The sequence below is a fragment of the Pseudophryne corroboree genome, chromosome 6, assembly GCF_028390025.1.
Source record: "Pseudophryne corroboree isolate aPseCor3 chromosome 6, aPseCor3.hap2, whole genome shotgun sequence".
Classification (NCBI taxonomy): domain Eukaryota; kingdom Metazoa; phylum Chordata; class Amphibia; order Anura; family Myobatrachidae; genus Pseudophryne; species Pseudophryne corroboree.
Genome location: NC_086449.1, coordinates 73,938,786 through 73,952,921, shown reverse-complemented (window position 1 = coordinate 73,952,921; position 14,136 = coordinate 73,938,786). Strand labels below are relative to the sequence as shown.

General features: G+C 46.1%; 1 protein-coding gene across 2 annotated transcripts in view; it reads left to right on the top strand.

The window, feature by feature from the left end:
* The window catches only part of HOOK2 (hook microtubule tethering protein 2), a 108,474-nt gene extending 96,647 nt beyond the window's left edge, over positions 1-11,827 (top strand). For both annotated transcript variants that reach the window (XM_063931186.1, XM_063931187.1), the window contains exons 20-22: positions 8,022-8,126; positions 9,476-9,547; positions 9,635-11,827. In XM_063931186.1, the coding sequence (XP_063787256.1) occupies positions 8,022-8,126; positions 9,476-9,547; positions 9,635-9,808 (351 nt within the window). In that variant the 3' untranslated portion in view covers positions 9,809-11,827. The remainder of the gene's footprint in view (positions 1-8,021; positions 8,127-9,475; positions 9,548-9,634) is intronic.
* Positions 11,828-14,136: the final 2,309 nt, after the last annotated feature.

Genomic DNA, 14,136 nt, shown 5'->3' with positions numbered 1-14,136 from the left:
TGGTATGAATCTTGCCCTTGGATTGCTAAATCCTGCCTTGTATTGTCCATCTCCTCTGGGCACAGTTCTCTGACATCTGGAGGAGGGGCATAGAGGTAGGAGCCAGTGCACACCCATAGTCAAAGTTCTTTTTAGGTGCCCTATCTCCTGCGGAGCCCATCTATACCCCATGGTCCTTACGGAGTCCCCAGCATCCTCTACGGACTAGGAGAAATAGATTTACCGGTAGGTTTAAAATCTTATTTTATTTTATATTTATATATATATATATATATATATATATCTAGTGTGTGTGTATGTATGTACTGATAAAGCTAATTATTTATCTTATAACATTCACTATGTGTGGGTAAGAGACTCAGTACGCAATTGGCGTATGGGGTACCGTAAGGGTACACACTTAGCGTAGCAGACGCTTAGCCGTGGTGGAGACTCACATGCGGCACGCTCGCTCACAGCTTAACGCTTGGTGTCAAGCACGCTATAGGCGGCCGACTACCGTAATGCTACGCTACCAGCGTAGCGGACGCTCGTGACCACGAGGGGAACACGAGCGGCGCAGACGCTCACGGGATGACACTCAGTAAACCTTGTATGCAACACACAGAAAGGATACGCTTATACTGTAAACCTTGTATTGAAATACTGTAGCGATATAACGCTGCTTAACCTTGTTAATACAAAAGCTGTTTGAGCGATTGAGACGCTCCCAATACCCTCAGTAATGTAATAAACACACAATACCTTGCTAAGGTTCCAACACCTTTACTAACAATATCTAGCTATGTAAAAAAAGGGAAAACAGTTAACAGTTCATACACTACAGGCTAACATCAATATCTAAACATAATAACTACACATATACAATATACAACAGTTTAACAATAACAGAGAGAGAGAGTATGGCAAATACAGTCAGAGATTTAGAATGGTCACAGAGAATAACTTACACACACTGGGGAATGATCGCTGCGCAGTCCTGGTACCAGCTCCGAGTTAGTCAAGATGAAAACCGTTTGTGGAGAGAAGACTGAGCTGGCCAGGCTGACTGTCCTTATATACACTGCGTACAGTATACTACAAAGGGACCTACAATCTCATTGTTCATTGGACACAGGAATGTCTCCTCGCATCATAACAAAAGGTCATAGGTTAGTTTGAACAGGTGGGCTGTGACTATATCAAACTGCTCAGGTGGGAGGGAATCTGAGAATTCCCGCCGCATGGATAATGAACCGCAAATATAGTAAATGTCCAGAAACTACTAATAGACATAACTATACGCAGGAGCGATTAATCTTTACCTAACCAGCACCGGATTGTTTCTAATAAAATGTTCTTTAGTTAGGTACCAAACACCACTGCTCAAACCCTGTCTGACCCTTCGTACCATGCAAAGAGGAATTCCTCTGTCCAGCGACCAGTTACATTAAACAAACTTACAGTCATTATTAAGGGGAACATTATCTATAAAACATACTATTTGGTTTTATTATTTAACGTTTGAGTCGCCCGCTAGACGCACACAAACTCTACCGTAAATGCACATACCACGCGCTCGAGCGCATGGCCGAGGAGGCGCCATCACGCAGCTGCGAGTATCCGCACGCACGGGAGAGAATGTGCACGTGCAGCGGGCAAGCGCATGAGGTGAATATATGGCAACGTGTAGCATGATATTTTTCCGACTTTGACAGTACGTACGTGTATATATATAATTGTGTGCCTGTATCTGCTATGTGATTTCACTGCGGTGTATTCCAGGTATATCTATCGCTCTATACTGTACAATAGGGGACTAGGGCCCTCATTTTGAGTTGTTCGCTCGCAAGCTGCTTTTAGCAGCTTTGCACACGCTAAGCCGCCGCCTACTGGGAGTGAATCTTAGCTTATCAAAATTGCGAACGAAAGATTAGCAGAATTGCGAATAGACACTTCTTAGCAGTTTCTGAGTAGCTCCAGACTTACTCGGCATCTGCGATCAGTTCAGTCAGTTTCGTTCCTGGTTTGATGTCACAAACACAACCAGCGTTCGCCCAGACACTCCTCCGTTTCTCCAGCCACTCCCGCGTTTTCCCAGAAACTGTAGCGTTTTTTCGCACACACCCATAAAACGGCCAGTTTCCGCCCAGAAACACCCACTTCCTATCAATCACATTACGATCACCAGAACGAAGAAAAAAACTCGTAATGCCGTGAGTAAAATACCTAACTGCATAGCAAATTTACTTGGCGCAGTCGCACTGCGGACATTGCGCATGCGCATTAGCGACTAATCGCTCCGTAGCGAGAAAAAAATTACGAGCGAACGACTCGGAATGACCCCCTAGGTGCGTCTGGGTCAATATATAGTGCGTCATAGTATTTACTTATTATGTGTATTCTACTGTGTACTCGGTCAAATAATACCGGATTTATTCGCAGGTGTTGTGTACTGGGTATGCAGTCACATGCTAACGGATTTATTCGCAGGTATTGTACTCTGTCTGGCTTCATCATACTAAACCGTTCTCTGTTGCATTTGTGTATAATGTTTAGCATGTAGGGCAGTAAATCTGGGGACGCTCCTGCAGAGCATGTGCAACGGATTTACCTGAGGGGGGAATTTTGTGTGATGGTCTGTGTACTATGTATCGTACATCTCCCAGTCAGTCCGCAGCTCCTGTAATCAATCTGGAGCCAACCTGGGCTGCGTTCTCAAACCTATTGGGTACTCTAGTTGAACGCTTTATACCCTCTATGGGACCACCTGTAACATTAGTGGTTACTCCGCTTTGGGCGGGAAAATTTACCTCACGGGTTGTAGCGTATGACTAAATTCCTTGGTCAGGCAAAACCCTATTCCAGGTCACTTTTGTGTCTCTGGGTCATCTAAGCGGGTTGCTCCCTCCCACCTATATTAGGTGTTTCTGGCAAGGATTTTTCATTGCTAAATGATACCTCTGCCCTTGTGGTTACTGGGAAACAAATCCTACAAATCACTGATAAGAGGATCCCCTACTGTGGTTAAACAAACTGATACATTCACACATCAGAGGGTAAATAAAACTCTGTTACCACAATCTGACCATTAAGTGTACATCAGTCAAGACCCCTGGTCTAAGCCAGGGAAGACATTCCCCATTCTACAACGGGCATTAGCTCGAGATCCTCCCCCAGCAGAGTTATATAACAAGTAGGTAATTCACTGCTAGTGAACTAATGTGTCACCCATCGGGTGTCGTCCACTCTGCCTCTCACCACTGTCCTCTCAGTGTAGGAACTGACAGATAAGCGTGTGTAGGGATGCCTGAAGTCTATTACTCCCTTACGGGTATTGTACCTAGATCACGATTGCGTCCCCTTGGGGCTGCAAAATAGATTGATGACTGGATCAGGCATTAGAGGAAGAGCTGCCCGAGGATATATCTGACCATGCCAGACATTCCCTGTCTCACAATACCACCGCCACCTTTTTGGCGTCCCTGAGGCGGGTGTGTTGGCTGCCAAGGCGTCAAATATGTCTGTCCTGGCTTGCCGTATTCTGTGGTTGAGGTCATGGAAGGTGGATCTGGACTCCAAAAGTCCTTGGAGGTATCCCATTTACTGGGTACATCTTATTTGGGGAAGACCTAATTAATTAAAAATTGGGTCTGAATCGGCGGCTACTATGACTGCCTTTCTCCCAAATGCTACTCCTTCTGCACAGAAGGCATAAGGTACGGCTTTTCCCTGCTTTCCGCCTTAAGGGAAAGCGAAGGTCAGGCATACCCGAGATTGTCTCGTGCTCCCAACAACCACTAAGCCCAAGGCCTAACTATCCTGGGCTGCTCGCCAGCCTGCTTCTCATGACAAGCCTGCTGCATGATAGGACAGGCCTCCCCCTGAGGGATCCCAGGGTGGGGGCCGACTTCTACGATTCATCCAGGTCTGGTTAATGACCACTTCAGACACATGGGTGCGAGAAGTTGTCTCTCACGGGTACACGGTCTCTTTCAAGAGACGTTCCCCTCGCCAGTTCTGCGCAATGGTTATCCCTTCGGATCTGTTAAAGGCGCAAGCTCTATAGATGGTTGTGTATTCCCTCCTGGATACAGGAGTGGTAGTGCTGGTACCTCTGTCCCAGAGTGGCAGAGGATACTACTCGACCCTGTTTCTAGTCCAGAAACCTGATGGGTCTTTCCGGCTTATTCTCAACCTCTAATCACTGAACAAGTTTGTGAGAGTGTCCCAAGTTCCGTATGGAAACACTGCGCTCAGTTGTTCTGGCCATGGAACCCGGAGGCTATATGGTATCCCTGGATATACAAGATGCTTGCCTGCATATGCCTATTGCCATATCGCATCAGCAATATCTGCGTTTGCTATTGGCAACCTTCACTATCAATTCCAGGCTCTGCTGTTTGGACAGGCCGCGGTCCCTCGGATCTTCACCAAGGTTATGGCCGTGATGACGGCTTATCTCCGTCGCCAGAGAGTCAGGATCCTGCCGTATCTGGACGATTTGCTGATTCTGGCAAACTCCCACGATGTCCTCCTCAGTCATCTACAACTATCGGTAAACTTCCTACAAGCCCACGGGTGACTCATCAACTGGAAGAAGTCCTTGCTTGTCCCTTCTCGGAGCATGGTGCACCTGGGGGCACTACCGGACACATACAGTCAACTGCTGTTTCTGTCTCCAAAGAGGGTCCTGAAACTTCAGGACAGAATCAGATACTTCTCGCCCAAGAGTGTCGATACGCTCGGCGATGCAAGTACTAGGCCTCATGGTGTCTGCTTTCGACATGGTAGCGTACGCTCCATTCCATTCCCGCCCTCTACAGAGGTTAATCCTTTCCAAGTGGGATGGCCTGCCTCATCGGATCAGGTCTCGCATAATCTCCTTGACTCCGGAGGTTCGTCTGTCGCTGAACTGGTGGCTATGGGACTAGCAGTTGAGCAGGGGCTGTCCCTTCTGGATCCCCAACTGGATCCTACTGACTACGGACAACAGTCTGAGGGATTGGGGCGCGGTGTTGGAGTAACGCTCTTTCCTGGGTCGGTGGACCATCGAGGAATCACTCCTCACGATAAACATTCTGCAATTGCGGGCAGTGTTCAATGCTTTGTCTCTCGCCCTGCCTCTGATACAGAACAGGCCTGTTCAAGTACGGTCAGACAACACCACCACAGTGGCGTACATAAACTATCAAGGCAGCACTCGAAGCCGCATGGCCATGATGCAAGTGTCAAAAATCCTTTGTTGGGCGGAACGCCTTCTGCCGGCAATATCGGCAGTGTTCATTCCGGGAGTCCTCAACTGGGAAGGTGATTTTCTCAGTCGTCAGGACGTGCACGCCGGAGAGTGGAATCTTCATCAGGAAGTCTTTCAACTCCTAGTGAATAAGTTGGGCCTACCAGATGTGGATCTGATGGCGTCTCGACACAATCACAAAGTTCCGGTCTTCGGATCAAGAACCAGGGATCCTCAAGCAGCATTCGTGGATGCACTGGCAATTCCATTGAATTTTTGGCTGCCCTACGAGTTCCCTCCAGTGTCACTTCTGCCCAGGGTACCATAGATGTTCAGGTAAGAAGGAGGAATACTACTTCTAGTCGCCCCAGCATGGCCCAGACGGCATTGGTTCTCAGACCTGCAGGGTCTATCGATAGAACGTACTCTTCTACTTCCTCGACGCCCAGACCTGCTTGTTCAGGGCCCTTGTGTCTCTCCAGACCTACCCAGACTGTTTTTGACGGCGTGGCTCTTGAAGCTTCACTCCTGAGGGCCAAAGGATTCTCCAAGGCGTTCATCCAAACTATGCTGAAGGCCCGCAAACCGGCATCTACGCGGATTTATTATAGGGTCTGGAATTCTTACTTCACCTGGTGTGCTGCTAAGAATTATGAGGCTTACAAATTCAGTACTTCCAGACTTCTGGCTTTTCTGCAACAAGGCCTGGATTTAGGCCTTCATCTGGCCTCCCTCAAGGTTCATATCCCTGCCTTGTTGGTACGGTTTCAGAGAAAAATTACGTCTATTCCTGACGTTCATACTTTCAGGGTGTTTTACGGATTCAGCTTCCCTATGTCCCTCCTGTGGCTCCAGGGGATCTGTATGTTCTAAATGCCCTGCAAGAGTCTCCATTTGAACCTCTTGAGTCAGTAAACCTTATATGGCTCACGGTCAAGGTCCTGTTCCTACTGTTGCCTCTGCTAGGAGGGTGTCTGACCTAGGCGCTTTGTCCTGTCGTCCACCCTTTCTGATAGTTCACCGTGACCGGGCAGTTCTTAGAACTCGCCCTGGTTATTTGCCTAAGGTGGTGTCCTCTTTTCACCTTAACCAAGAGATTGTGGTTACGGCCTTCATCTCTTCTGGTTTGTCCTATAAAGAGCTGTCTTTAGATGTGGTATATACGTGGAGAGGACGGTCTCTATCAGGAGGTCCGATTCCCTTTTTGTACTTTTTGGTTTTCACAAACATACCAGGCCTGCGACTAAGTAAACCTTGGCCAGATGGATTAGAATTGTGATTGCACAAGCTGGACCTCCAGCTCTTGCTGCTATTAAAGCCCATTCTACTCTGTCTATTGGACCCGCTTGGGCGGCCCACCGTGGCACGTCCGCAGAACATTTGTGCAAGGTGGCTACGTGGTCCTCAAGTGAACACATTCATTAGGTTCTATGCCTTTGATGCTTCCATCTCCCAGAATGCTTCCTTTGGACGCCGGGTTCTCATACCCGCTAAGGTGCATCCCCTCCCTTGAGGAACTGCTTTGGGACATCCCCAATGTATTCCCTGTGGAACACAGTGTACCCCGCTGCAGAAAAGATTTATGGTAGACTTACAATTGTTAAATCTCTTTCTGCGAGGTACACTGGGTTCCACAGGGCGCCCGTCCTGACGCACCTAGCTTCTATGGGTATGTATGGCATTAGTCACTGGTCCTTCTCCTGTCGTGAGAATGTGGTTCTATGTGATTAACATCTGCCTTCTCTTTTACCTGCTCCTGCTTTGGACTGGTTAACAAAACTGAGCTCTCAGTGCCTGGAGGCAGGGTTAAAAAGGAGGCCCCAGTGCATCTTGGGACATCTAAAGCTCTAACCTGTTGGTGCCTGGATCAAGATCCATCTCTACACCCCAATGTATTCCCTTTGGAACCCAGTGTACCTCTCAGAAAGAGATTTAGCAATGGTAAGTCTACCATAAATCTCCTTATTAATTACCTACAGGTAAATCCATTTCTGCAGGTTCTCGTTTATGTGGTTACCTGTTCAGCTGTTGTTGTTGCCAGCCATTGCTGGTTGTTATATGTTCAGCTGTTACTGGTTTTTTTATGTTAGTGGTGTGCTGGTGTATAAATCTCACCACTCTTTTTATAGTCATATTTCGTTCTCTCATATATGTCCTTTCTCCTTCGGGCACTGTTTTACCTATAACTGCCTGTGGGAGGGGGCATAGAGGGGAGGAGCCAGCACACCCAGTGAAGAAAATTTAAAGTGCACTGGCTCCTTTGGACCCCGTCTATACCCCATCGTACTAAGTCTCCCCAATATCCTTTATGGTCTACGAGAAAAGGATTTACCGGTAGGTAATTAAAATCCTATTTTTCTGTGTTATGCTTTAGCACTCCAGTGCCTCCCTCTGCATAGGAAATATTGGTGTGGCTATGGGATGCTGGGGGATTCCTGCATTGTATCCAGGCTGTTCCATGTGCCCAATATAACATATTTCCAATAAGGAAATAAAATCTCAACTAGAGGAATTTCAGGGGCATTTCTGGGTTTCACATCATGGTCAGAGAAAGAGAATTAGTCATTGGAATCTTAGCCAGTCTCTGATCTTAAATTAAGTGCACAAAAAAGATTTTCTATCTTATCTCGTATAATAAAAATGAAAAGTGATGTATTAAAATCTGCTACTAAAAGAGCTTGATCTGGGCATGAAGAGGGGTAATCGTGCCAGTCATTGGGCGGTTAGCCAGGGGGTACTTGACTGAGCCAACCACCCAGATACACTGAGCACCATGTCTTAATTCTTCCTGACTCTGTGTCCTCAGGTTATTAAAACCTTGGACCCCAAACAGCAGAATTACATCCCCCCTGAAATCCAGGCCTTAAAGAACCAACTGCAGGAGAAGGACACGAGGATCCGGCACTTGGAGGTGAGCGAGAGAGCGGGCATCTAGGGGCTGATGCACAGTGGAAGGTATTACACAGTCACTCTGCACATTTCCAGCATGTAGAATAGCGCTATTCTGGCACTTACACCTCTACTTCGCTTGGAGAGACGTGACGGGGGGAGGATAGGAGCGATATGGCGTAAGGGCGAGTACAGTCATTGTGACCAGATGCAGGCCTGCAGATACACGCGCACACCTCTATTGGGCACACAAGCTGGCAATGCAGATAGGGGCGCATCTGGAGGAGTGAACAGCTTTGTCTGTGGGCAGAAATGCACATTTTTACCTTGGGGCTTTAATAAAAGCAATTTACACTCTTTTTGCCAAAAACTCTACACCAGCCCCAGAGTCTCCTCATCCCACCTGACTGCCAGGTCTGTGAGACCAGGCGAGAGATTGTAGTTGTGTGAATGTTATAAAGACTGGTGACTGCCATCTAGTGGGTGGTAATGGGGAATGCACTGATCTTATTGTCTTGTTTTTAAAGGAGCATCTCTGATTCGTGAACTCTGTTTTTTAAGATGTTAAACACAGGGGGACATTTACTAAGCAGTGATAAGAGCGGAGAATTGAGCCAGTGGAGAAGTGGCCCCATCAACCAATCAGCAGCTCTGTATCATTTTATAGTATGCAAATTATAGATGTTACTTCAGTGCTGATTGGTTGCTATGGGCAACTTCTCCACTGGCTCACTTCTCCGCTCTTATCACTGCTTAGTAAATGTCCCCCATAGTCTGATGTTGCAAACGTAACAGCTATTGTCACTGCTCACTGTATATACCTGTATATAGTTGCCCACCTCTGTTATGACCCAGCCATGATCCGGTATCAGTCTACTCTATGTAAAGTGAGACATCAGCAGGATAGGCAGAGGATGCTGTATGTGTGGTTTCCTGTAGATGGCAGCACTAGGAAATGCTACTATATACGCACACTACTACATAGTTTCTGTAGCCTTTATAGTTGGGGTCTATTTTAAAATGAAAGCTCAACCTCTCTGGTCTATTTTGCACATTTAATCCCTTGATATTTTTTTAAATAATCTTTATTATAGTACAAGAGGGGTGGGGAGGGGACAGACGTTTCAGCTGTGTCAAACATTGCTGCAAACTATACAATTTACAAAATGGTTGAAGTCATTTAATTGGGTTGCAGGTTGGTTTTGCACTGGAATATGGCAGTAAGCGGTGAGCAACGCCTAAATGTTTTCTGAGCAAAGGAAAAAGTTTTTACGTTGAAATGAAAGTAACACATAAAAGCTTGTCATTCTCTGCTATATGCTCTCCTCTATAAATTGGTGCAGTAATCGTTAACCTTCCACCTTTTTCCAGAACGACTTTGAGAAGACGAAATCTCAGCGGGAACAAGAGGAGAAGCTTATTATAAGTGCCTGGTATAACATGGTGGGTAATCGTCTTTCTCCCGCTGCTAGGTGTGACCGGTGGGAGCGCTGGTACTGACTCTGGTCCTTTTCTCCTCTCTCTCCCCAGGGAATGTCTCTGCATCAGAAGGTCACGGATGAGCGGACACAGAACCCCAGTGGCGCACAGTCCTTCCTGGCCCAGCAGAGACTGGCCACCAACGCCCGCCGCGGCCAGCTCTCCCGCTCCCACTCTCTCCTCCCCAGATATGCAAACGCAGAGAAGCGTCAGAGCCTGTCTTGACCCCCTCCCTACACAGTCAGGGGTTAGAATCTGGTGCAAGGTGTCTTACAAGCTGCCAGTCTTTGCGTGGGGAGACAGGTGACCCGGTGACGGGGACTAACCTGTCACTGATAGTGGGTAACACTACTGCCTAGTGGGCCTGATCTTTGTTTTTTAAAAGTCCAAACCCTGTTCTGTTGGGAATTCATCTTTTTAACTATTTCTGCCTCATTTTTACCCTCAGTGGAAATTTAGCATGTCCCCTACACATCCTGCCATCCCCCGATCCTACAGGGAATATTTCCTCACTACATGGCTTTCTCTGTTATAATCCGCCTTCAGGAGCTACCAATGCCCACACTGAAACTCCACGTGTGAGGAACTACATATCCCATGAGGCTAGGCCAGCCGTTAGACAATGCTATTATGTAGGGATGGGGGATAACATAGGGTAAATGTATATTTTTAAAACACGAAGAAAAACTGTAGACACGTAGTCGAGTATCCGCCGATAAGTAATTTCTGTATTGACACAATGGACGGTGTAGCAGAATTGTTCGGTCTATTTATAAATGTCTGTCGTCAGAGAAAAAACATCAGTCACTTAAATGACCCCAAACTTGCCATAGTTTATTGCGAATGGTACTTTCATAGTGATGCGGCACCACCTTGTGGCAGATGAGCGTTACTGCACAGAGTTTGGAGGACTTTTTAATGACTTTGCATTTTTTTTCCTCTGTGAGACTACTGCACTTTAATAATATTGTAGTGAAGCACAAACCAAAGACCTCTCTTTAGACCACATATCCTCCTACTTGTTTTATAAGCGACAACTGCATGGTCACTGTAGTAAATGTCTTTAGAACGATTGTATGGATGCAGAGCAGTTTGTTGTCCTAAGGATCCACACATGGGGCAATGTACACCTCTCTGACTGCAGTCTGAGGTCAGCCACGCAATGCACGGAGCTATTACAGCAGGAAACTTAGCATCTGACAAATGACCATCTGCTTCTGCTTTACAAACCCTCGTTTGTAGCCTGCAGATGGTTCCAGGATTTTTTTAAACTTTACTCTATAATAATGTCGTAATGTGGTCTCAGAAGGAAGTCAGGTCACAGGCCTTGGACGTCATACTCTGACGAGAGCCAGAAACCCCAAAATAGTTTTTGTCTACGTGATTTTTTTTTTTCTTTCATTATCCTTAAGGTCACGGTTACCCATTAGTGGCAGTTTTGGAGATAGGAAACTTTGCTTGGTGCTGACATTTGGGGCTATTTGTTGGGACATGTCTGATCTTGAGCCTCTTAGACCTAAAATAATAACACAATTGTTTCACAAGCATGACGGCTTCTACTTTCTTTTCCAGCTCAGCTCTCAGTAGCAAACTTTTCACAACTGCCGGCTTGCTGTATTTTAGTTTGTGTAAGTGAGTTAACGCGTTTCGTCATAACAGAGTTGTTGTTTTTTATTTTCAACACAGCTGTTTACTTTCCTCTCTATTTATATATAATTTAAACTGTGACGTGCCGACAATTTAATTCTTTTCTTCCCCACAATGTATTTTATTTTCTATCTACTTATTTATATGTATATTGTCTTACACCCACTTTTTCCATTTTAGGTACGCAGTGGTGTGGCAGTCTCTCTGTAACTGTTATAAAATGTGTCATAGGAGAAATATCACCTTTTTTTTTATTGTTCTTTACTGTTCACCAATTTGTTTGACACCTTTTCAAACGTAACAGATTTTAGATTGGGTAATTGTAAGAGGTGCAGTACCTTCATGTGGCCTTTAGATGGCACTGTGTGCTTTGCAGTCCATGAGTTCGGACACTAGCATATAATAAGGTGTTATCTTTGTTTTCGTCAGTATTGCTTGACTAGTGCATTATGAATTAGCTTGGAAAGTAAGTGTCCATCGGAGGGATTTCCACACTGCTGACTCCTTCTTTAGCTGCTAATCCTTCTCCACCAGTCCTAATGTTTTAAACAATTTGTCTACTTTTATACGCTACAAATAAAGTTTTAATGCTCTTTTTATCTTGTTAAGTCTGTGACCTCATTATCCTACTCAGGGGCAGGGCAGATGTAAATGAGGGGTTGGGGGGTAATTGATTAATGCTACTTCGGATGTCCTGTGCTGGCCTCATGCTCCAGACTCGGGAGTACCCAATCATTTATAGATTACAGCACGGATGGTGTGATGGTTAGCATTATTACCTCACAGTAGTGAGGTCATGGGTTTGATTCCCACCATGGTCCTAGGTCCTAACTGTGTGGAGTTTGTATATTCTCCCCATACTTACGTGTGTTTCCTCCGGTTGCTCCCACAGTTCAAAAATATACTGGTAGGTTAATTGGCTCCCAACAAAAAAATAAAAAAATTAACCCTAGCGTGAATGTTTGCGTGTCTGTGTGTACATGTGGTAGGGAATAGATTGTAAACTGCCCTGGGGCAGGGACTGATGTGAATGGCCTAATATTCTCTGTAAAGTGCTGCGGAATATGTGGGCGCTTTATAAATAACTGGTAGTAATAATAATTACATTTCTTCTTTGTTTTTTTATATGTGTCTTTGTAAACTATGCCTCTTATAAATGTTTGTTTACGAACATAGGACATAAATCAGCCTATGATTTTAATTACATTTGAGAAGCCAGAAATTCTGTTTATATTGTCTGAGTAATTGATTTTAGATTTTAATGCCAATAAAGTACTCCTATCTGGATGGATGGATTGGGAAGGGGGGGGGGGGGACATTGAAAACATGGGTTATTACCAAGTTGTAGCTAGCTAAACCCACCATCGAAGAGGTTCCGCATGATTCTGGTAAGCTCCTATTTACTAATGTTCGATTTTGTAATCCTTTTTATGGTTGATTTAAATCAAATCATCATTCTTTTTCTCTGTCCAAATCGTTCATTTCAAAATTGAATTCAATGTATGTCCGATATTGACTAGTGGTTTCTTGTTCGGTTTTAGATGTCCGTTTCACAAATCAAACCTAAAAACTCCAGTGGCCCCTAGTGGATGAAGGAGAAATAGAACAAACACTTCCTTATGTACTCCTATTGGGTAAAACATATCACATGCAAGAATCTGCTGGTATTCCTCCAATTCTGGTTTGCGTACACCTCCGATGGTGGGGCACCTGCGCTAGTTTGCGTACACCTCCGATGGCAGGGCGCCTGCTCTAGTTTGCGTACACCTCCGATGGCGGGGCGCCTGCTCTAGTTTGCGTACACCTCCGTTGGCTGGGCGCCTGCTCTAGTTTGCGTACACCTCCGATGGCGGGGCGCCTGCTCTAGTTTGCGTACACCTCCGTTGACTGGGCGCCTGCTCTAGTTTGCGTACACCTCCGATGGCGGGGCGCCTGCTCTAGTTTGCGTACACCTCCGATGGCGGGGCGCCTGCTCTAGTTTGCGTACACCTCAGCTGGCGGGGCGTCTGCGCATGCACACGACCTGTTCTGTGCATGTGCAGTATGGGGCCTGCATTATCGCACACAGTTCCCCCTAAGCCTTAGCCTGTCATAATTCCTACGGCCACAGTGAACCCACGTTCGGGCCCCTTTTTTCATTAAGAGATGTGTGGAAATCCTCAAGAGTTTTCGATATATTTTTAAAATTGATAAAAACATCTAAAATCATGTAATTTGGACCCGTCACACAAAGCCTGTACAGTATTATCTGTCCTGATTCATTGGCGGACGCTATGGCGATTGCTGCTACGATGAGGATGTGCAAAATGATGCAAAAAAACCCAGCAGCCCTGAAACGTACAGAGACGCCCAGTAGAGCAATGGCAAAGGACAAACTGCGTAAACATTCCCGCCACATGCACTTCCTTCCACAATCATCCACTCGATTAAATCACCGGCCATGCAGCAGGGCGGCTTGAACAGAGGCGCGCGGCTTGAGTACGGATTTGCAGGGGCACCCAGCAGCATGCCCCAAAAACGGCCGTGAAGCTCATGCATGTTTGCCACCACCCCCCCATCCACTCACACACACACACACTCATTCACACACAGTGCCTGACTGTCAGTCACTCAGTGATGCCGCTCGCAGCACTTAACATTTACGCAATCAGACTTTATCGCATGCGCAGTCTGAAGCACATGCCTGTGCAGTTTACCGCTCAATTGCAAAAAACCAGCAGAGTGTCTGTCATCTGTACTATGATAGGCATCATAAAGAAAGTTTAGGACATGGGTCTTCAACCTGTGGCCCTCCAGCTGCTGTGGAACTACACATCCCAGCATGCATTGTCACAGTTTTGCTATTAATAACTGCTAAAACTGAGGCAGGGCATGCTGGGATGTGTAGTTCCACAGCAGCTGGAGGG